The 24,333-nt window shown below is 42.3% G+C and overlaps 1 protein-coding gene across 3 annotated transcripts in view; it reads left to right on the top strand.

Annotated features, from left to right (window-relative positions):
- Positions 1-9,564, top strand: part of CEP15 (centrosomal protein 15) — a 39,848-nt gene extending 30,284 nt beyond the window's left edge. For all 3 annotated transcript variants that reach the window (XM_063122073.1, XM_063122072.1, XM_063122074.1), the window contains exons 4-5: positions 6,581-6,655; positions 8,770-9,564. In XM_063122073.1, coding sequence (XP_062978143.1) covers positions 6,581-6,655; positions 8,770-8,913 — 219 coding nt within the window. In that variant the 3' untranslated portion in view covers positions 8,914-9,564. The remainder of the gene's footprint in view (positions 1-6,580; positions 6,656-8,769) is intronic.
- The last annotated feature ends 14,769 nt before the right edge of the window (positions 9,565-24,333 follow it).

The following is a 24,333-nucleotide window of genomic DNA, read 5'->3' as shown; positions in this document are numbered from 1 at the left end:
AATTGTGCATGCTAAAACAGTAGCTTTCATTGAGATGGTAATAGGATGTGGATCCCTATAGAAGAAGTATTTCATGTTATACAGAATATTCCCTGTCTGCCATCACATTGCTCTGAATAATTTCTCCAAGTGTCAGAAATGTTAGAACATTCGTGGAAGAAATAAAAGCATATGTATGACCATCAAAACAAATTGTCTGGCAGGAAAGTGCAGCATTAGTGAGTTTAGATGTATTAATTTTATTCTGGCTTTAACAGGCATGCAGCACTGCAGATGCTTTCTGATAACAAAATAAAACAGGAACGAGATCCATGCAGAATACTATATTAGAACCTTGAAAATAAGGTTCAGATTTATGTGCCAACTTTAGAAAATTGTTCCCGATAGCAGGCATTGTACATTTCACAGTTACCATGTGGAGAGTTGTTGATTTGGCTTTCTCAGAAATACACCGATGCCATGATGAGGTGTCATTGTATTTGCCTGCATTTAAATGAAATTGTGTAAAATCATTTCATTTTGTTTTTAGCTATGAAAAGAGTTATTATTGCTCTCTTGGTTACAACTGAAATTTTGTGCTTCCAAAACTGAGAGATGGCTGAAACACAAATATTCAAACTTGGCTTGTTCTATTGGTTTTATTAAACAAAGGAGAATGTTAAAATTAGAATAAATCGTTGCTTTGAAATACAGGAATATTTGGGCTACAATCCACACTTGTTAGGGATTAAACCCCACTGAATTCAGTGAGACCTGTTTCTGAGTAAGACTCAGGATTGAATGTTGGTATAATCACAACACACACACACACACACACACACACACACAGAGGGACAGACAGACAGACAGACAGACAGAGTAATAACCCCTTTCTGAAAAGGGATACTACTAGATTAAATAAAGTTTATTGCAAAATAATTATAAATACCAAATCTGATTTATTCCTTGTCCACCCACAGCTATTTAATAGGCATATGTCTGGCACCAAGAGGAATAAATTAAGTGTCATGGTATTGTCACAGAAATTGAGGAATTCTATGAGATGCACTCTCAGATTCACCATAATCGCTCTCAAAATTAAGACAAAAGAGGGCAGTATTGCTTTCAAAGTTGGTGGTACCTGTAGAGCATCACAAGTGTCAACTCCAACTTTGTATTTTAAACTTCCAATTAGGTTACATCAGAACCGTTGGTACTTTTGCATTCTCTTGTGCACTTCGAATTAAGTCCTGTAGGAAGCAAAGGTTGAAGTTCTTCTTGTAAACAATCTTCAGCTAGACGATCCTACATATGTTTGAATGCCAAACAGTAGACCAATCAACTCCCAAAATCCAACAAAAGGAGACATTTTAAGTATTAGGGAGTGGCCTCTTTCATTTATTAAGATCAAGACTGCTTGAGATAAGGTACAGGAGCGGTTATATTTGAATCTACTCTGTTTCCTGCTTCACTCTTTTGCTGTAGAGGAGCAGTTGTCCAAGATCCACATTTAGTCATACTTAGAGTAGGCTCATTGATTTCAATATTCTACATTAGAGGAGGATTCACTACCACTTGGCCAATTTGTAATGTGAAATCTCTGGTGTTATTAGATGATATAGAATACTGATCAATGCAGTGAATAGTATAATAGCAGACAGCCAGTGTGGAAGATAGAATGCTGTGTTTGAAGTTGGAGATACCTGGATTCAAGTCCTTACTGAAACTCACTGGGTGACCTTGGATCAGTCACTGTCTCTCAGCTTAGCCCACCTCACAGGGTTGTTGTGAGAAGAAAATGGGATATTTGCATGTATCCTTCTTGAAGGATGTTTGAGAAACAAATGTGGTATATCAAGTAAGCTTTTAAAAAGTGTTATAAGCTGTGCTGATGTTACTGTTTTTCTGAAGGCTTTTAGAAGCACTGTAGCAATGAATGTGTTCTAGAAGCATTATAGATTGTAGTCTTTTCCATTCTCATCTTAAGGTATATTTAGTAGGCATTCCAGAAACCAGATGTGAGTTGATCATTTTGCTATTCACTCTCTGTCACGTTACTCCCAGTGGTCTTCAAAACTTTTATAAAGCCAGTGTTTGAAATCAAATATATATTTTTAAAATGCACTTCACATGCCAAAGGTGTCTTTACTGGTGACTTTTAAAATATTGGAAATAATTGCCAAAAGCTAACCCTGTCAGTTAAACCTTAAAGGGGGGTGGGGAGATATGGCAGCCTCTAGCTCTCTGCAAATGCAAAGGTGCCATCTAATATTTCAGTAGCATCTTTTTTCCCCTTTAAGGCATATTTCAGCTTCCAGCAACAATTTCTGTCAGTGCCTGTCATTAAATCAGTATTCTGGATGACAATAGACTTCAAAATATGCTGTAACTGGATAGGAGCAACAAAAAGACACATCTGGTATATAGGCCGTGCCAAAGTGCCCTTCTCGACTAAAACCAACACAAACCAGTAATGTTTTCTCTTGCCCCAAAGAACTTTCCTTTTCTACCATCATAAACATCCTTTTGCGGGGGAAATAAGTAGCCATCAAAATGATCTTGGACTGGATTATGTAATTCTCTGGAAATGTTCCTGAGACAGTAGCGTTTAGCAGAAAACATGGCAATAAGAATACAATGATCTGTCATGTAACACTTTAGAAAACTGGGAGTCTGAGGTGTGTCCTATTATCATGACAGTGGATCTCTTTAGTCCAGGGCAAGAGACATTTCATAGATGTTGTAAGAGTATGTTTTATGGTGCATCTGCTCTGTCACTTAGTTTTGGGAGTTGTTAGGCTGACATTGTTAACACCTCCCCACCTCCCCTTAGAGCAATCAGGAGGTCTTACACTGCTATAAATGCATTTGTGTGGGAAGGAGGAAAGGTTAACTTGTTTTCCCCATCACTCAGATGGTCACTTCTTTTCATTGCCAACTGCATTAAAGTTAGTCAAGATCGCTCAGTCCCTGTTTATGCTGGAGTAACAGTTACTTCTGATGATATTCCAAGTGGCTACTCTGCTCATTGAGAACATCACATCCTTTTGATCCTGTTGCCCCCAAGATCCCAATTCTTCTGAGCTGCCATGCTTTGGGAATAATGGGAAGTCCCTTTGGGGATTTTCCTTCTTTTTTTAAAAAAAACTTAATTTTGAAAAACGCCTTACTCTTCACACTCACTTTCTGCTCCCGACGATGCCATCTGTGCTATACTCTCTTCTTCCATTTCAATTCGGCATTGGCTCCTTCACACCCTACTCCCACGCCCCTTCCCATCTCTCTTAATTTGCCCAAAAGGCCTGCGTTTGATCTCTTTAATGTTTGTGTATGAAAGCTCACAAAAAAAGAGGGGGGTGTCACTGCGTTAAGGAGGCGCTTCTCCTCCCCCTTAAATTGAGTCTCGTTCTCTGTGAACCCAGCACATGGAAGTGGAAGTCCATGTGCAAATTTCCTAAGAAAAGCTAATAGAGGTGAGTTTTCATTGGAGTTTGAATGTCTGGTGAACAGCTTGCTGCCTTTCTACATCTTAGTGCACATGTTATGAATGCATATTAGCAAGTCATCTTTGTCTTGAGCAGGGAAGAGCTTCAACAAAATTGCTGTCTTTCTCTGTAGCTTTGTTATTTGTAGCTTTCTCTGAGAAAGAATATTGGCTTCATCTCATGTGCACAGCAAATGCTTTCGCTCCGAATAGTGAATCATCTTAACTGTAAATTACCCCCAGCACATAAAGTTCAAATCGTGCAGTCGGGGCTCAGTGACAAAGACAACTCTCACACACTGAGGAGTGTTCATCAGGGTACAGTAAATTCTTTTAAAATCTCCCATCGTATTAGCCTTATTCCTGAAAGTTCTTTCCTTGAGCATTTTAATCTTATAAAGCAGAGGTGAGCAGCATGCAGCCCCCATTGCCTTCCTGGTGCACCCCCTCCCCAGCTGCATGCTAAAATGTTAAAAACAGCTACAACAACTAAAAAATGGAATCCGTAGTGGCTATTATTATTATTATTATATTTATATAGCACCATCAATGTACATGGTGCTGTACAGAGTAAAACAGTAAATAGCAAGGCCCTGCCGCAAAGTGCCAAAAGGGTTAAATTAATCCTGAAGTAAGCTAGGGCCATAGCTAGACCTAAGGTTTATCCCTGGATCGTCCAGGGGTCAAACCTGTTCATCTAGGTGACACACAGGGGATCCAGTGCACAGGCAGGGGCGAACCCTGGATGATCCCAGGATAAACCTTAGGTCTAGCTGTGGCCGAGATGTAGCCCTTATAGCACTACAGAGTGCTTTGCTGCCAAATTTCGGTGGCAAACCAGACATTTTGCCTTTTTTAATTTTGCTTTTTGTAGGGATGTCCTGGACCTCTCAAAGTTGCTCACCCCTGTTGTTTATGTGCACAAAACCTTTGAGACATTCAAAGTTTTCCTGGGATATGGTGTATGGAGTTGGAAGGGCTTATAAGCCATCTAATCCAACCCCTTGCTTGATGCAGGAAACCCAGAGTTAGAGCATTCCCAACAGATAGCTACCCAACTTCTCCTTGAAGAATTCCAGCAAGGCAGAGACACACACCCCACCCCTGTAATCCATCCCATTGGTCCTAATGTTCCACCTAATGCTCAACTGACATCTGCCTTCCTGTAACTTAAGCCCATTAGATCTCATCCTATGCTCTGGGATAGCAGAAGAACAAGTATTTGCTTTCTTCTACGTGAGCACCCTTCAAGGTATTTGAAAAGTGGTCTTTTGAGATCCCGTGTTGCCCTTCTCTGAACACATTCTAATTTGACTACATCTTCAAAAGCATAGTGCCTGAAACTGAATGCCGTATTCCAGATGAGGTTGGACTAGCACTAAAAAAAGTGAAACTATTAGTTCCCATGTCTTGGAAACTGCAGATCTATTAAAGCAGCCTGAAATTGCATTAGCCTTTTTGCAGCTGCATGCCGCTGTTGACTCATGTTCGCCTTGTCATCAACTACAGTCCCAAGATTTTTTCACATGTACTTTTCACAGAGTAAGGGCCATTTAACATTGCATGGCAGCAAACCCATTCAACCGGAAGCCACAACTGCTGCCAAGATATATGATAAATACCTGTATGATAAATGTTTCTATCACATTTGTCATGCCTATGAGTTGTATCCAATGGTAGTCTAACTGGTGTCCCATTCATTTCCATGGGTCTATTGTAAGTAGGACTAACAGTGGATACAACCCACAATGAGAAATGTGCTAGGAATATCAAAAATGGCCTCAGCACACCCAGAGCAGCTCACTTCCCAGCCAGCTTGTAGATGCAGATATTTGCACGTTTGTGTCTTCAGACTTCCCTTGAAAGAGCTTCTGGGGCTCTCTCTCACATCTGTGGCCAAATACTCTGGTCAGAGACAAAAGGAAGCTGATATTTCAGACCAAACTTATAAGACAGAGCAAGTAGGATACTTGAAAGTAGCGACATAATTGGAAGAAGCCAAGATCAATGGTGGTATGTGTCTAGTAATCTAATACCCCAATACTAAACATTAGTACTGTCTTGTTTTGTGGCTGGGGATCGTGAAAAGTTCATTCTGGGCTTACTTATTCCCTGGATCAGCAGAGCCATCACCTCCAATAAAACTGTAGCTTATGGGTTAAAATATGTTGACTTTTTCTTCTTCTCCTTGCTCAGTCATTCACATACCATTTTCCTGTGTGGTGCATTCCTCATGATTGAATTAATTTGGTTAGGTGTGTGTAGCAGACAATATGCAAAAACCCTTACTTCATGGGCAAATCAGTTGCTGTATTAGAGCAAAAATGTATCAGCAAGATTACTGAAGCTGGTACTCAGGCTGATTTGTTTTTGTGCTGTTTGCTTTGTTTTTTGAACATTTCTTACTCAAAACCTACCGTTTCCAAGAAGGCCCCCTCCCATTCTCATCCCAAACTGCAATGAGCTCTAAGTATGTATATTGATATTTGCTCATGTTTATACTTTATTATCCTTTTTTTTTAATTGTTTACATGTATACCCACCTTTCTGATTTAACTTTCTGATTGAAATGCTTTAGGAGATGCATTTCAGCCTTTTAGAATGGGGAAGAAATTATGCAAATACTGGGAAACCACCACATGATAGGTGGCAGGTGGGTTGAGAGATTGGGAACCACCTGGAGGGCCAGATTTGGCCCTTGGACCTGAGGATCAACACCCCTGCTTTAGATTATAAGCATTTGGGGGCAGAAATCTATTTTCTCCTATGCTATAAAGCCCCACATGCACTGATGTCACTTATAACTTACTGACAGTGACCCTGTTCAGATGACACAATAAGCCACTATGATTAAACATTTTGAGCTAAACATTATAGCTTAGCATATCGTGTGAAGGATTCCTAATGGCTACATAACCATGGTTTAAACATGCTCACTAACCATTTGCTGCAAAAGGGTTGCCGGCCTAACCATGGCTGAGCGTGCTGTCTGAACAGGCCCAACATGTATGGGTAGAGAAATGTTTGACTTTCATGGTTGCTAAAATCAAATTTGAATTTCATATATGTGAATTCTAGAAGCAGCAGCATTTTAAAAAGGTGCCTCATGTGTTGTAGGATGTAGAAGCAGCAGGGAAAAAGCTACAATCAAGAGAGCATTTACTTCTACATCCTGATATTGTTAATCTCGAGGTAAGTCTAAGGCAGACTCCCAACTTTTGATTATCTTTAACATAAACATTTACGTTTTATTCTTCATGTTTTTGTTAAATTACAATATTCTTTAAAAATGCAATAACTGCTATGCCCCTAGTACTCTGCTGCTAAATCGATATTAGATCAAGATAAATAGATATTTATTTGCATCTGCTACCAGCCACCGCAATCCACTTAGTATTAAGACAAATGCTGCAGTAAGTACGGAACATCTGATACTGCCTTAGTGGGATATTAACTTCTATAAATGTATGGCTCAATTTTAGTTTTCAGTATATTGTATGTTTTTATATTAGGATTTTTGGAAACTGAAATTCATTGAGATAAAGGAGAGATGCAAAACTCTTTTTCTGCTCACTTGATTCATACTTTGGGATTTTTGTCAACAATGCTAAGAGAGACAGTCTTTAAAAGGAAATATGGATTATAAACAGATCAGTCTGCAGTAAAGGATCAGTTTCAGCACTGCCACCTCAGTCATACTGCACTGCACTTTGAAGGTGCTCAGAATACATCCAAAGCACAAGGTGGCTATAGGAAACAATCCCTTGTCCCCTTCCCTACCCCCTTGTTCGGGAGAGGGGCTGGGAATCATCCATGCATTTTGGAGGAGAAGCTGAACAGTACATGGACAAGCTTCAGGCTTCCTCCTGAGTTTGGATGTGGGGAGGGAAGATGGGGATTATCCCTGGGTTTGTACTTTGGAGACACTCTGAACACTTCAAATGCTTAAGGTGGCATCTAAGGGGGCATCAGGAACAAAGTGACTACACATTTTGAATGGCTTCTGTAACAGAAGCATGAGTGGAGGAGTGATTGACAGCAGGGGAGTGTGGTGAAATGGTGGGTGGAGTCATAGTGAGTCAGTGAGGAAAGTCAGTTGAGAAAGACAGAAGTGGGACTTAGAGGAGCTTTAGAGGAGTGAGGACAGAGAGGATAAGGTAATAGTCTGGTGGTTAGGATAGCTTTTAAAGGGGGAGGCAGTGATGTTAGGTTTAGGGTGACCATATGAAAAGGAGGACAGGGCTCTTGTATCTTTAAGCTGCGTAGAAAAGGGGTATTTCAGTGGGTGTCATTTGTATGCATGCAGCACCTGGTGAAATTCCCTTTTCATCACAACAGTTAAAGCTGCAGGAGCTCTGCCTTGTTTTGTATCTGATCACGCTAGCTAAACTTCTTTGTTATTCTGTATCAAATAATTGTTTGTTCTGCCTGTTGTTTTCCATCAATAAATATACTTAGTTCATGAATGTGTTCTGGTCCAGGTGGTATCAGCGTATCTCTCTCTAGAAGCTGGCTTTAAACTACACAGCCAGATATACAGTTTAAATGAGAGAATCCTGCTGCTCTCTGTGAAATCAGTAGGTGGTGGCCGCAAGTTATTTAGGGGAATATTACGAGAAGTCTGGACTCACTGTACAGGTTGAGTGACTTGCCCACAAAAGCGAAGGCCAGAGGCTTGCAGGGAGGCTGAGTAAGCTAGAACATCATGGCTTCGAAGGCCAGCCAGATGTCATGGACCTCTGGAAAGATGTCTGAGTCTGTTCTGGGCCGTGATGCAATTATTTTGTTTGATGTTGAGGGTGTATTCCTTGCAAAATTAATTGTCAAACTATTTGAACCCAATAACTGCAAAATCCTTTAAATCAATACAGTCCATTATTGCACTCCCAAATGCCAAAGCATTTTTAGCCGCCAAATTTTTAAAATCATTGTAGGCAAGGATTTTAATTTTAAGAATTCTGGAGGATAATATTGTTGTTCAGAGAAACATAACTCCTGTGTAACTCAAGGAAACAGTTATAAAGTTCAAGGATTGTCATTCTAATTCATTATTCACCACAAGAGGGCACATCCAATCATTGCAAATTTACTTAGGCCTTGAAATCCTTCCAGACTCCATTATATTGTATAATTGAGGGATTTGAGATTTAGCACCAAAGTAGCTTGGCCTTTTCTAAATTGCTTTACACATAAAACAAGCTTTAATAACACATTGTATGTTCAGATTGTTTTGTTGATGGGCTGGTAAATAGTAGATTATGTTGCGAAGGAGAGCTAAATTGCTTGTTGTGTTATATCTTTTTCAGACTCTTTACTGGGCAAAAGTAGAAGAATCCATCCCCAAATGGGAGCCGTTTTTTTTAGGAAGAACACAAGCCCCTGTTGGTGTTAAAAAAATCAAGCCAATCAAGGAAAAATCAGGTCTCTCAAAAGGATTGATACCAAAATAAAAAGGAAACAAAAACCAAGCCAGGTTCATGGGAAAGATCTGTCCAAGCCTTCAAATGTTGGATCATTAAATGGCTCTTTTAAATTTTTGTTGGATAAGCAGCATTCATTCTAAAACTGCATTGAAGACCGTCCCCCCAAAAGGCCTATTATCTACCTGTCTTTCAGATCAAACATGGACAGCACACTGTAGGATGGCAACTCAGCTGTTCAATTACCTAGTAAAAATGAGAAATAATTTAATCTGTTGCACATCTATCACTTTTACAAAGGAGAGGTATCTTTTGCCAATAAAATCTGATTGTCTGCCCCATGAGAGCACTTGCTCCCTAGGAGGGCACCTAAGTGCTGCAGGCTCAAGCAGAGAGGACCTATTGCATTTGCACATTCCTTCTTAACCAAGCCATATCCCCTTCCTCCCAGTCTCATTTGATCTATGGATACTTGCTCTGTCATTAAATATTGAAAATACTCGATTTGAATCTAGCTGGTATAACAGGATTTAACTGGGATTTTAGCATTTTTCAGCACTGAAGAGAACTCAGCTTTGTTCTTGGGATCAATCCGCCACCAATGTGTACAGCAACAGAAGCCCATATCAGGCTACATTTTCTGTGGACATAGTTTGTCAAAATAAAAGTCTTGAACAAGTACCTCTGTAGTTTTTCATATCTTGAAATTAATATTCATGCAAACCCTCGTTTTGTAAGCTTCATCCTGCAGCTCTGAGCAGTGGAATATAATTAACAGGTAAAGATCTATATATGCATTTTGCACTTTACTATTAAGGACATGGATTTCTGAAGTGAGCATCTTGGAAATCACAAGTGGTAGAAGGTGGGAGGTGCTGAAGGTCCTCAGAGCTGAGAAGCAAGGGAAAGATGGGGTTTCATTTTTGTGTTAGACTAGAGGCTTAATAGACAGTTATGCCATCAGAATAAGAGACAGGTAGAAGGGAATAACTCCAATGGCACTTCCCCCACTGCCCTGAGTTTTATGTTATATTTTCCTAGAAGGATAAATCAGATTAGGGTCTTATCATTCAGATATGTAGCTACTGCCCCCAATATGCCACTGGTGAGAACCAGTTCCACTGGTTGGGGATGCATTGCCATTCAAGAGTTAATACTACCATAACACCACTAGTTAATTAAGCACTAGCTTTTATCACCAGTGGTATGTGAGTATATTTAATTGTGGCGATATACTCTCTTGCACCACTGTGATTATGATTTGTTGCCAGCTGCCTCAAATTAACTTTACATCTATGTATTTCATTTATCTCTAACTGCTGTAAGACTACTGGACTGAGAAGGCTACAGGTGGGATTTCACCAGTGTAAAAAAAAACTATCATGGATATATGGATATATATGTATACAGTCATGGATATATGGATTCATCTGATAAACACAAGATAGTCCAGTCATTTGAATGCATTTAATGAAACTTGCAATCCTATCCTTGTGTGACAATCATGATTGCATGAATCTGTATACATTTCTGCTCTCCTGTGCATGGATCTAGAAGATTTAATTTACTCAGAAGTCACAAAGAGAACTTAAAATTGACTTACAGTCACTATATAAATGAGGAAGATTAATTGTTCCCTGCAACAATAGCAGCTACATAGTTTTTGGCTGGATCATTTTATTTTATTTTTATCCCACTCATCATTTTATCCTCACAGCAACCCTGTGAGGTAGGTTAAGCTGAGAGAGACAGAGGTGAGATTTGAATTGGTGTTTCTCCGATGAAAGTACAACACCAAGCATTAAACCACAGTGGGTCTGGGTATAAACTTTGGACTGAGTTCGCCTCTTTACCTGAGTTCCTACCAACATTCCATGAAAAAGACTGTTCTTTGGAATTACACATTCAAGGGTATTCCATTATTGTAATTAATACAATTTAATTTCCACTGCTTTGTCTCAAAATAAAGAACACTCCCTTAGCCTCTGCTGTGGTCCCATCTCACACATTTATGGGTCCTCAGAGGTATCCACATTCCTGTGGATATTTAGGATGTGGACCAATGTTGTACAAGGGTGTGTAAAGGGTAGAGTTGAGTTAAGTAAGCAAGGGGGAAACCAGGGGCAATTTTCACTGTCCCTTTAGTGAAGTATGGCTTGCCCTTTGTTTTCCAGTGATGTAACTGGCTAGTCCCCTGGCACTTCAGTTGTGCATTTCCTCTTGTCAGGTGGGCAGTCTTTAGTTCATTGGCTGAGAAAAGCGAGCAGGTAATTGTGGGATAGTGGCAGCTAAACTTAGAAAGCTCCCTGGAGGAGTGATGAGAACAGCAGGTGGGAGTGAATGTTCCAAAGAGGCAAGTAGCATGACGTCTGTCCAGCAGAGGGAGCAGACACACTGCAACCACAGTTTCCCAAAAGATGTGAAGGAGTGAAATGCGTAAACACCTGTCTTCCGAAATTTCAGGGACTCTGCACTGCTTGCTATTGTTATCCTGGATACGTAAATTTCAATCGCTCAAAAACATACTAACCGAGAATTCCTTCTAAATTGCTATTTCACAAATGTTTCCATTTTAAAAGGAGACTGAGAAGTTTGCTGTCAACTTTCCCCCCCTTTGCTACTGAAGTGTCCATTAAACTAATCAGACCCCCCCCCACTCTCTCTTTTTAAACAGAAACTGCCATCTTAGAACTATCCTGTTGAGTGGGTGTTGGTGTTTGTAACAATAACGTTGTTTTCATAATATGTGATGGCAGATTAGCACGCTTCTCTGCAGTGTTGTTAACAGTTGTAATTAAGGAATAAACAGTAAAGGGTGTCAGTCCGATGACAATTTCATCTATAGTGTCACAATACAAAATGTCACAAAATATTACTGTTATATAACTACAAAAATATCAAATTAGGCTTTCATCTTAGAAGCAGGGAGGATTTTTAAAAACAAAAACAAAACCTGGCATAGAGGCCATTGCAATTTTATACCTACTCAGTGTTCTGTCATGAAGACAAGTTGGTAATGTTTTCTTCTGTAAGATTTGGTTCTTTGCCATGCAGTTGAATTAAGAGAAAGTATGAAAAGCTGATCTCTGGCTTGGGTTTTACGAACACCACAGAATGGAGGAGGATGGGGACAATGCAACAATTTTGGCTTGTGATGGGAGATTTTTCTAAAGCACATAAACTCAGCATTCGGATTCTATATGTGTCTTCAGATGATTTCCTTAAGCATACATGTTATAATTCACTTTAATTCGGGGTGGGGTGGGGAAATAAAAAGTAAATGAGCATTGAGAATATAGTTGCTACCACTTGGTTCCTTTAATTCCATAATTCACAAACCTGCAGTGGGCCTCCCTTGGGTGGTACAATCTGTCTCTAGGGGAGGTGTACGTAGGTGGGAAAGTATGAGGAAAATAGGAACAAAAGAAGAGGGGGGAAATCTGATTTCTAAAGATATACCTTTGATTACTTTTTACAATTTGTAACCTACCTTTTGGCCCAAAGAAATGCTGCTAGAAACTTTTTCATATTGCACATTATATATAGTCTACCCAGTTCTTATATAAAGTGATGTTGGAGACGCAGGTTTGCATATGGTGACTTTATGCATGGGTGTTTTTTATATATATAAAAAAGCATTTTTTTATATAGAAAAAGCATTACGCTCCAATAAATTCCCAATACCTTAATAAATTTCCAGCATCTTAACTAATATATAACATGGCTATGCTTGGATGTCACAATAAACCATTGATTATCACGACAGGAACAAACCTCGCCTCGCTCCAAGCTCATGTGCTCCACATCTCTTCTCCTTCAGTGCAACCATAAGGAAATCAGAAGTATTTGCTCCCATTTTCGATTAATCATGTTTAATTTTAACTTGTTGTTGTTGTTTATTTGTTCAGTCACTTCCGACTCTTCGTGACTTCATGGACCAGCCCACGCCAGAGCTTTCTGTCGGCTGTCGCCACCCCTAGCTCCCCCAAGGTCAAGTCTGTCACCTCCAGAATATCATCCATCCATCTTGCCCTTGGTCGGCCCCTCTTCCTTTTGCCTTCCACTTTCCCTAGCATCAGCCTCTTCTCCAGGGTATCCTGTCTTCTCATTATGTGGCCAAAGTACTTCAGTTTTGCCTTTAATACCATTATCTCAAGTGAGCAGTCTGGCTTTATTTCCTGAAGTATGGAATGGTTTGATCTTCTTGCAGTCCAAGGCACTCTCAGAATCGGCCCTGGGCCAAATCTGGCACTTGGGTTCCCCAGATGGCCATGCTCCCTTCCTCTGACTCCGCCCCCTTTTCCCTAACCCCACCAATTGATTGGTGGTCTCCTAGCTTTCATGCAGTTTTTACCCCATTCTAAATGCCTCTCCTAAGGCTTTGTTACTTATAGTAAGAGCTTCAAGCTACAATATCCTTTTCCCGCCCCTATCCCTTTATGTTTGGTTCCACCCATCACTGGACTGCACCCCCTGAGAGCTCTGGAATTGAATTTGGCCCTCAGGCTGAAAGCAGTTCTCCCACTCCAACCTAACTCCTGCCCCGCAGTGTCGCATCTTTCACATGCTTGGCCTCATTGAATCCAACTTTTTGGCTAGTACAATCCATGGCACTTGACTAACATTCAGAAGTCAAGATGAACCTAGGTCTCCCAGTTACTGAGTCCTCCAAGCAAGAGTCAAAGTTTCCCCAGCTGTAGTCTGTTTGCTTCTTGTTCACTTCGATCAGAGCTTTCTTTGGCTTGCGTTAATTAAACATAGCCATTTCTCTAGACTGAGCAACTTGTATGTGGTAGGCAAATCACCTGAAATGTATTGCCTGTATAAAAAAGATGTACATAGATGGCATTCAGCAATGGTTCTCCATAAAATCCAGTTTCTTTTTCACATTTATTTGTACTGATTCCATTCTTCTTCCCAAGGAGTTGATTGATTGATTGACAGACTGATTGATCAACCGAGCTTTAGTTCCCAACTTCCATGTTTGACTTCTCATATCCAAATGCTTGCAGGATTCAAACGTACATTTGAATGGTATCAAAAGCATCAGCGCATGTCTAGAGAATATGGCTGTGTCACGAGATCTGCTTTGGACACAGAGCAAAACCTGGTATGATACTATGCAATTCCCTGGTCTACATTTAAACATAGATCTACAATTCCCTGGTCTACATTTAGGCATTCATTATAATGATGGTTATTTCTCTAATCCAGAAATGTAAAATGAGGCAGCCAGATTAATAATAAGGACCAGAAGGCCTGAGCATATTACACCAATTCTGGTACGCTTTCATTGGCTGCCTGTATATTTCCAAGCCCAATTCAAAGTGCTAGTTTTAACCTATAAAGCTTTACATGGCTTGGGATCACGATACCTGACAGCTCCTCTCCTAACCTGAATTTACCCAGAGACTACAATCAACATCAGAGGCCTTCCTGTGAGGGAGGCTTGGAGGGTGGCAAAAAAGGAGAGGACCATCTCAGTAATGTGTCATCGCTTCAGCACCAGGTGAAGATTGTCCTCTACTCCCAGGCATTTGACAACATATGATGAATTTATGTCAATTAATTTTATAAGGTCCAGTATCTTACTGTAACTGTTTTAGCTATTCAAATTGTATTTAAAGTTTGTATCTTAAAAGATTTTATGTTTTTATTACGTATTTGACGTTTGCATTTTTTGTGAACCACCCAGAGAGCTTCAGCTATTGGCTAGTATAGAAATGAAATTAGTAATTAATAATAATTTAAAAAGTAATAGTAAACATATTTAAGATTGCACTGTAAATTGTGTGTTTTGGGGAAGAGAAAATGAAGACTAAATCCTTGATGAAATGCTTGTAAAGGAGTGGTCTGGGACCCTGACTCCTCATTTTCAGAAGATGAAGCCCCTGAGTTAACAGGAAAAGGAGAGGACTCAGCTACAGAAGGGGGTCACATGATTTCCACCTCCTTAGGACCTAGTTCCCCTGGAAAGCCTCAGAGACCAGCTGCCCACCCTATGTCCAGAAGCAGTCATATTGCCATCCTAAGATTCTGAGGACTCCAGACATGAAGAAACTACCACACTACAGCCATCTCTTCTATCACATCCTAAGGTTGTGGAAACAATCTTGGCATCTTTTATACAGAGATGGGGCTAAACAGCCTAAAGGAAGCAAAAAACATACATACAGCTCATTCACAATCTGCTGCTTGTTGGAGTAACATACAGGCAAGCTCATCTGTCTTCCAGCTCCATCATCAGTTGGAGATCTCTGTGGTGTTTCTTTGTTCCTACCCCTCTGGAAAACCTGACTCCTGCTTGGTTGGAACCTTCTGAACCTGACTTGCCCCAAGCCCTGATTGAATTGGATCTCCCAGTGCCCAACAGCAATAATAATAATAATAATAATAATAATAATAATAATAATAATATATTTGTTTGTCACCCGCCTCTCCTTCTGGATCTTTACTAGACCTTTATTACAATGAGGCTTTCAAGCTGAAACAAAACAAAGGGCCCTTTCTCATTTCATAAGAAATCCTCATTCTGTATAACCAAGGTATGAATAATCATACAGTTTAATATGTATTTTTGTTTCCCAGCCTCCATACGTCTGTGTCGCCAAAAACACCTTCTCTCTAAAAGCAGGCAGGTTTCTTTAAACTACATCTACCTTGACGGCACAGTTAAATCCTTTCCCTTGTGGCTTTGCCAGACATCAACCTGAAACTGTATGCCAGTTAAAGAGAGAGACAGAAAGCCTTAAGTGGTATTGTATATTCATAATTACTTAATAATGATAATTCAAAGGAAACAAGAGATCAGCTAGCCTTTGTGCTTCCCAGGAAAAAGAAATTACCCACAATAGTAAAGCTGTGAGAGACCTAATCTCTCAAAACTGGTTTGGTGCCTGAACGAAGGGAAGTCTGTCACTGTTCCTCTGTGTTGTCTATGAACTGCATTTAGAATGTGTCTGAAGAGCCAGCACTGACCTACACTATTCGGATTTCCAGACATTTCCTCTTCCCCCGTCCTCACCCCCCAGGATTTGATTGCCAAGTCATTTGTTGGGTACAACTGTGCTTTTTTGCCTGCAGTCAGCCCCCACTTTCTCCTCGTGTTGGAAGCGTTCCGCAATGGCACAATCCAGGCTACTGACATCCCCGGTTCGTTAGCAGGATGAATCAGATGGAAGAGGCTGGCTATAGACATGGGAAAAAGCTGCTATTTCTGCAGAAGGGCTTGGCAACTGCCAAAAAGCAAGCTGGGAAGGAAGTAGAAAGCGTCATCTTGGCGGTTCTCAGGGCTTTGGAGGAATGTGGTGCTGAGGGTCTTGGGGCGCTCTTCGTCCTCTAACGGTTGGCTGTAACGCTGCCCTGCCTCACTTATGTAAGCAAAATGCGCTTCATTATAGTGTGGGGAGGAAGGGCTGGTGTGATGCAATATGTCTCTCTCCAGCAAGCAGGGACACGTCATGTTGCCTCCCCCCTTCTCTCAGTGAGTGAGATCGGGGGCAGGTTCTGTCCTCTGTGGAACAATGTCTGTGAGTCCAGTGCTTTAACCTTTCCCACTGGAATAGACAATGGCCAGTCATTTATATGGAGAAAAGAAAATGGAATGGACTTCGAGGATGGCCTGCTCCTTGCCCACGTTGACTCGGGGATCTAAGAACTTGAGAATCAAGTCTGCTTCTCTTCATCAAGGGTGTAAACCTGTGATGAGGAACATGTGGATCTCCAGATGTTGGTGGACTGCAGCTGCATAGCCCAGAGCAAGGGGTGATGGCTGTTGTCAACCAACAACATCTGGAAGGCCACACCTTCCCCATCCCTGATGTTTGGAATGGGCTAGCTTTTATGTATAGCAGGAGTGAAGAATGTGTGGCCCTCCAGATACTGCTGGACTACAAGTCTCATCAGCCCTGACCAATTGCTATACTGGCTGGGGCTCACGGGAGCTGGACTCCAACTGGAGGGCCACAAGTTACCCACACCTGATGTCTAGACAAGTGGTGATTTGCACTGCAACAAAATGTAGTGTCAAATGCTTCTGTTCCATGTGCCAGCCAGCCAGCCATACCCTCTTCCAGGATACCCTATTCCCTCTTTGCACCAATTTTCTAATCCTCCGCCAGTGCTCAGTCAGTCAATATTCTGTACTCTCTGAGCATGCTGAGGCCATATTAGGCTCTTTTAGGTTCTCGTTACCGAGGGTTTTCCTCCTAGATCTTTGAGGAGGGTGTGTGTGTCAATGACACACATGTAACATCCCACCCACCCCAAGGGTGTAATTTTATTTTTGTTGTATTCTCATCTTAGGTAATGGGTGCACTCACTGTATTGTTAACATGGTTAACAATAACATGGTGGTGGAAGTGTCCATGTAGCAACTTTAGCATTTGAATTTGAAAAGGGCACAATTGCGTATGGATTCCTTATCAACAGGAGAAAGGATTGACAGGTGGAGGACCTGAGACTTACAGCCACATTTACCCTCACCCTGAAATCCACAGCAATACTGCTTTCACTATTGGAATCCATTCTGCAATGCAATGGAGGCAGCATAGTACTTTCTGGGCTACATGCACCAACAGTCCACAGCCAGTTAAGGAAAATGCAGAAGGCCAATAACGGAAAACAGAATAAAGAAAAGCAATGTTTGATAAAGTAAACCCACATAACTATTTCTGAGCACAAATAACAGGGCTGGCACAAGACATTTTGCTGCCTGAGGTGGAACAGCAAATGGTGCTCCCTCCACCCACCGTCCTGCAAAGTCAAGATGCATAGTACCCAAATTATTTTATCACCTGAGGCCAAAAATCCCACAAATGCAAAAAAACCCAAAAACGTAATAAATCAAATAACAATTTGCAGCCTTTTCATGACACATGAAATTAGCTGCCTGAGGCAGCTGCCTCACTCTGCCTAATGGTAGAGCTGACGCTGATAAATCCTGGTGCCAGAATGTTTGCTAGGGAAATGGTGAATGCTCTCCAGCCACAGACGCCTGAGTTGTTCAAAGCACTCCTAACCTCTTCATAGTACACATTCTGCTATGGTCATGGCAGGAGGCAGAACAACGGGTGCTGGATGCAAAGTAATTGTCATAGAATGTCTTCTGCTGTGAGGCTGAAGTGACAAATTTTGCTTGCTTATTCGGGAATGAATGGTTATATGATAGGTAGGGAGGCATTTTTACCCACCAGTTGGTTAGATTGACTGATGATCAGAGGTTTTTTATGTCCTTTTAAAGATTGTGACATGGTTCTTTGGTCCAATGGCTTGTCTGTACATGACTAAAAGACAACCCTATAAAAGTCCTCCCTCTTCGGAAAACAATGCCTTTTAGATCCTTTTCTAGACTAAGAGGAACATAGGAAGCTGCCTTATGCTGAGCCCCATACTGTCGACACTGACTGGCAGCTGCTCTCCAGGGTTTCAGGCAGAATTCTTTCCTAGCCCTGCCTGGAGATGCCAGGGATTGAACCTGGGACCTTCTGCATGCAAAGCAGGTTCTCTCAGGGCCGGTGCCAGATTAATTTGCACCCTAGGCAAGGCGAGCTACTTGCACCACCACCACCCCAAAAATTGCCAACTTTGATTTTTAAGAACAGATGTTTCATAGAAAAAATAAGCTTATTTGTATAAAACTGGGACCATTAAAGGTCAGTACTGCACTCCTCTGAGGTCTGCACCCTAGACGGCTGCCTAGTTGGCCTAATGGTAGCGCTGGCCCTGGATGCTCTACCACTGAGCTATGGCCCCTCCCCAGATCCTTCTGGGTATATCCTGGGCTGAGTTGCTCTTATGGCTTGTCCCATGTATGTGTGCACTTTGAGAAAGTACCGAGATTGCCACCAGGCTCTGAGCCAGGCAACATCCATCCAGAGGTGCTGTTGAGGGTCCATGCACACTTGGAGAATTCTCCTAAATTTCTGATCTCAGTGTTTGTGTATGTGTTATCTGTTGTTCAGTACTGGTTCCTCTATATTCAGCCCTGGTTAGGCCTCATCTAGAGTATTGTGTCCAGTTCTGGGCACCACACTTCAAGAAGGATGCAAACAAGCTGGAGCGTGTTCAGAGGAGGGCAACCAGGATGATCAGGGGTCTGGAAACAAAGCCATGAAGAGAGACTGAAACAACTGAGCATGTTTAGCCTGGAGAAGAGGAGATTGAGGGGAGACATGATAGCACTCTTCAAATACTCAAAAGGTTGTCACACAGAGAAGGGCCAGGATCTCTTCTCCATCATCCCAGAGTCCAGGACACGGAATAATGGGCTGAAGTTACAGGAAGCCAGATTCCGGCTGGACATCAGGAAAAACTTCCTGACAGTTAGAGCAGTACGACAATGGAACCAGTTACCTAGGGAGGTTGTGGGCTCTCCCACACTAGAGGCATTCAAGAGGCAGCTGGACAGCCATCTGTCAAGTATGCGGTAGGGTGGATTCCTGCATTGAGCAGGGGGTTGGACTCGATGGCCTTATAGGCCCCTTCCAACTCTTCTATTTTATGATTCTATGATTCTATTGTGGGTGGGGTGGGGTGGGGGTAAAGCTGAAGTTAGGAGAAATCCTCATTGCTCCATAGTAATATCATCATGAGATGACTCCACCATATTAGTGTCATGCGGCGAGTGTGTGTGTATGTGTGTGCGCGCGCGCATGTACTGTCCTCCCCCTACATACTTACCTGGTGGGGACAGATGGTGTTTACCGTTGCAGTGGAAAAGCTTGAGTACAAACAGTCTCCCTGAGGTGGTAAAAACCAGCTTTCCTTATGTGCATTGATGAGGGAGTCACCATTGGGAATGCATGATGTTTGGAACAGCACCTAGGCACAGTCACCATTCCGATGGCTGGCAGAGGCCTTGCCTGCTCTGCAGGGACTGTGAAGAGCTGCAGACCCAGAGGGAGCACACCCCAGGCATAGCCTTTATGTAGATACTTGCGGAAAGTCTTGCCTAGTCCTCAAGGGTTACAAAGAGCCCACTGCTCTGTATGTATAGAAATGATATAGTGATGGCTAGCTATAGCTACAGATATTTATTTATTTATTTATTTATTGCATTTCTATACTGCCCAATAGCTGAAGCTCTCTGGGCGGTTTACAAAATTTCTGGGCAGTTTACAAAATGCCTAAACACTGGGAACTGTTGCATATTGCCCAGTCAAAATGGGTCATTGCCTACTGATGTCAGACATAAATTGATCAGAGATGTTTCGTACATTGTTCAGTTAGTATGCAGAGCCACAACCTAGATTTCATACACTGCCCAAACACAGGCTACTCTACATGCAGAGGACAGGGACTTTTACTGACCAGTGTTTGCACTATCCAATTGACACTGACACTTGTATACACTTTCTCCAGCATCACTTGGACCCTATGCGTGTTGACTGGGCAATGTACACAATCCTGTGTTCGTATTGTGAGTTTCTGTGCATTCTCCATGTCTTCATGGGAATGTACACAATCGCTAGTGTTTAGCTAGCGACTCCCATTACAGTTCTAGCCAATTCACATTAACCATAGCACTTATGTGCTACATACCTGCTTTTGGTATGGGTGTGTACATGTATTTAACTGCTAAAGAAGTAATTGCATGCACACACCTAAGAACCTCTCACTGTATCCATTTTGCACAAGGCCTTTCTCCTACAGTAGCCAATACTTTCCTACTCCAGTGATGGATCCTGTTCCCTTCAAAGCTGAAAAGTGCTTTTCCAACACTCGGAAAGCACATTATAAATGGTAAACGTTAGAGTTATGCCCTGGAGATATAATTTCCCCAACAGGATCACCCAAACATTCTAAGCGTCTCTCTTTCTGGCCTCCCACAAAGGACTGTGGCAAATGGCACTTCAAACTCCGCGCCCAGTGGGTGAAGCCATGCTGACCTTCTCCCTATCCTGGAGCTCTTGAAATAACAGGCCCAACCTGTTAATCCAGCCCTACTGGGTTTGAGATTAACCCAGATTAACACCACCTCCCAGTCTGTCTGCCCTCTCTCCCTCCCTCCCTCCCTGCTCACCCGCCCGCCCGCCGGAGGCTTTAGCGGAACCCAGCAGTAGTAAACGAGGAGGACACTTTGCCCCTCCTAAAGGCCTGGCCCTAATCTCCAACACTTAGGAGCGGTTTTAAACAACAGTGTATGAATTTTATTATCTCTCCCCGAAATGTAGTGGGTCCACAAATCCCCATTCACACCCTAATTGGGAAGCTTTGCAGCGCATTGCCCAAGATAGAGGAGCGCAGCTTAAGGATGCCGCCGTTCAGCAACTGAGGTGGGGCGGTGGGGCGGTGGGTGGGGGGAGGACAACATGCCAATACATTTCCCATCCCGATAGGGGCAGTTGAGGGCGCCACTCCATCCCCGCAGCGGGGGCCTTTCTTTTCTTTTCCCCACCAGCTTTGAGCAGGCCTGTTTCAGATTGGCCTTTTTATGTTTGATCTAAAGAATAGTTGTTGGCCAATTCCATCTTTTCATCACTGTTCTACCAGGCCTAGATCCAAGCGGCTTGTCAGATGCTCATTAACTCCCCCTTTGGCTCTTTGCAGTGTGTCTCCTAAGCTCATTGTGCCAAGAACTCGCGCTTCTTTCTCTCCCTTTCTCTGCTCCATCAGGGAGACAAATTACTTTCCAAAAAGGGGGAATCGCCAGGGATGGTTTAATGAGAATTTCTCCGGGCCTGGCTGTGGAAAGCGATGTAGTTAACATTCGGTGGACTTAATTGGACTTTTCTCTTCTGCCTCCTTCAAAAAAACTCTGAAGCTATCCTGTTAATCTCTCATTTGTAATCAATTGTGTTGACTCAACAAAAGTCTAGGTCGTCCTTTCTTCCTGTCCCAGACAATCCTTTGTTGCCTCTAAATGCCTCATTCTTGAGTGCTCCTGGTCTTGTAGATGGGCTCGATTGTTGACAGTTCATTATTGCGCTTTTGTCCATTTAATCTCCCTCGCTGTGTTTTGCATGTGCATGCCTTAATGAGCTCCGTTGGCAATTAACATGTTTCTAGCAGCAAACCGGTTGCTCAGACGTTTGGAGAGTGGAGTGCAAGAAAAGGGCAACCGCAGCTGCCTAGAAGGTTCCCTGCTTCCCAGCCCCGGCTGCAGCTCCAGGCAGCTCTCCTGCCGCTCTCCGGAGGCACCTGGGACCACCTCCGGGCCCTCGCCCCCTCCCCTCCCCGAAGGGAAGGGAGGGGGGGCGTGTGGTGGTCGGGGAGGGGAGGGGAGGGCAGGATCGCCAAGCTCAGCCCGGCAAGCGGAGTTGACACCCAAGGGGATTTTTTTACCGTTATTATTTTATTATTTTGCAAAAAGAAAAAAAAAAGACAAGGGAAAAATCCACACGCCTGCAAATGCTGGCAAGTTTTTAAGTGTCATTCTTTACATAGAGGACCCTCTAACCCCCCCTTAGGCACTAGGCCTGCTCAAGCTGTTGTGTTCATGACTGTGGCTTTGGGGAAGGGTTTTTTTCCCTTTTTTCCCCTTTTTTTTTTTGAAGGGGAAAAAAACATTATTTGAAGCTTGCTGGCAAGATTGCTGAAGTGTGAGCAGTCATGGACAGAAGAAACATCTTGTGGGGGAAAAGATAATTGGAGCCTTTTGTGTGTGTGTGTGTGTGTGTGTGTGTGTGTGTGTGTGTGTGTGTGTGTTTGTCTGACAGAATTACCCTCCCCCTCAATTTTGGCATTTTAATATTGAGAGTAGCATAGGACAGAATAATGAATCAGTGCTAGAGCCCCACCTTGTTGTAGAGAGAAGCAGTTGGAGGGAGGGGCTTGCTAGCGCAAAATGCAATTCATAGGTACCCAAAAATCCATACCCAGAAAGGAAAGGGAATTTCCCACTTTCCATCACCAATATATAATACATCTTAATTTCTGATTGGTTAAGCTGAATACCTTCTTCTTCTTCTTCTTCTTCTTCTTCTTCTTCTTCTTCTTCTTCTTCTTCTTCTTCTTCTTCTTCCACTACTACTACTACTACTACTACTCCTTCTCCCCCGCCCCGTACAAGTTGTATGCACAGACATTTCCACAGAAGCCAGTTGGAGAAGTTCTCATCCACCAACACATAAGCTTCACATTATATGTTTTTATCTCTCTGTGTCTCTATCTAGAGGATCTTTCCATCTCACTTTTGAGACTTAAAATAGAACACACAGATAAAATAATAAAACACAAGAGTGGGACCTGCAACAAATATTGCAATGTGGAATGAACCTGTTCTGGCTTCCAACCAGCCAGCCATCCCCTTTTTCAGGATACTCCATTACATCCCCCCTATCCACCCACACTGGTTTATGCTCCCCACCAACAGTCACTCAGCATTCTGTGCCCACTGAATGTGTTCAGGCATCATTGAACTGTTTGGAGGACTGGGGGTGCAGGAGTTCCCCATATGATTTTTAAAATGTTATGATCCTAAAGGCCCTCTGATACCTCCTTCTTATGCATGTATGGTGCCATTTTGGCTACAATTTGGATAATGAGTCTGCTATATAGGATAAAGTACTCCCTTACTGAAAAAGGACAATCGTCAAATCAGCCCAGTACTGCTTCCTTTCTCTGTCAGAGTCTTTCTGGGATCTCAGGCAGGGCTTGACATTGTGGACAGGTTGCATTGGAGACACCTTGGACCAAATCCATGCTCAGGGTTCTATTATTCCTGGGGTGGTAGGGTGTCCCCAGTCATTAGGAATGCAAAAGAAGAAGAAGAAGAAGAAGAAGAAGAAGAAGAAGAAGAAGAAGAAGAAGAAGAAGAGGGAAAGTGAAAAAGAAACCAGTTCTGAAAAGTGCCAATGATGAGAATGCATTGTAGCCCAATGCATTTCAGGCCAGTGAGATCCTTCTTCAGGGATAATCAATCAAATTCTGAAAAAAATAGACTAAGGATTGCATAGGATTGGGCCCTAAACAACTCATAGAAATTGTGACTATCCCTTTTCCACCATCAGCAGTTTCCCTGAAGGGGCAAGAAGAATAGTCACATTTTATTTGAGTTATTTAGCCTATCAGATATTGAGGTTTTTATTGTCATGATAACAACAGCAACCACCAGAATAGCATCCTGCTACTGGTAAAAGAATGGAAGAGCACAAGAAGAGCTTTGTTGGAACAGACTAAGGCCCATATAGTCCATGGTTGGGCAACCTGTGACTCTTCAGATGTAGTTGGACTCCATCAGCCCAGCCAACAGGGCCAGTGGTGAGAGTTGTAGTTCAGCAACATCTGGAAGGCCATAGGTCCCCCCCCCATGCCTATTCTAGTACATTGTTTTCAATCTCATCCAGCAAGATGTTGGTGGGAGTCACAAGCAAGTTTCAAAGGTGAGGCCTTGCACCTTTCTCTATTGGTTGTCTCCAGGATCCGATATTCCAGAGGTATACTTCCTTTGTACATTCAGCATTCCAGAAGCTATTATAATTACTTTCAGTGAATCAACCTGTAATAAGG

Source organism: Elgaria multicarinata, chromosome 3 (assembly GCF_023053635.1).
Source record: "Elgaria multicarinata webbii isolate HBS135686 ecotype San Diego chromosome 3, rElgMul1.1.pri, whole genome shotgun sequence".
Taxonomy (NCBI): Eukaryota; Metazoa; Chordata; class Lepidosauria; order Squamata; family Anguidae; genus Elgaria; species Elgaria multicarinata.
This window is presented reverse-complemented; position numbering and strand designations above follow the sequence as displayed.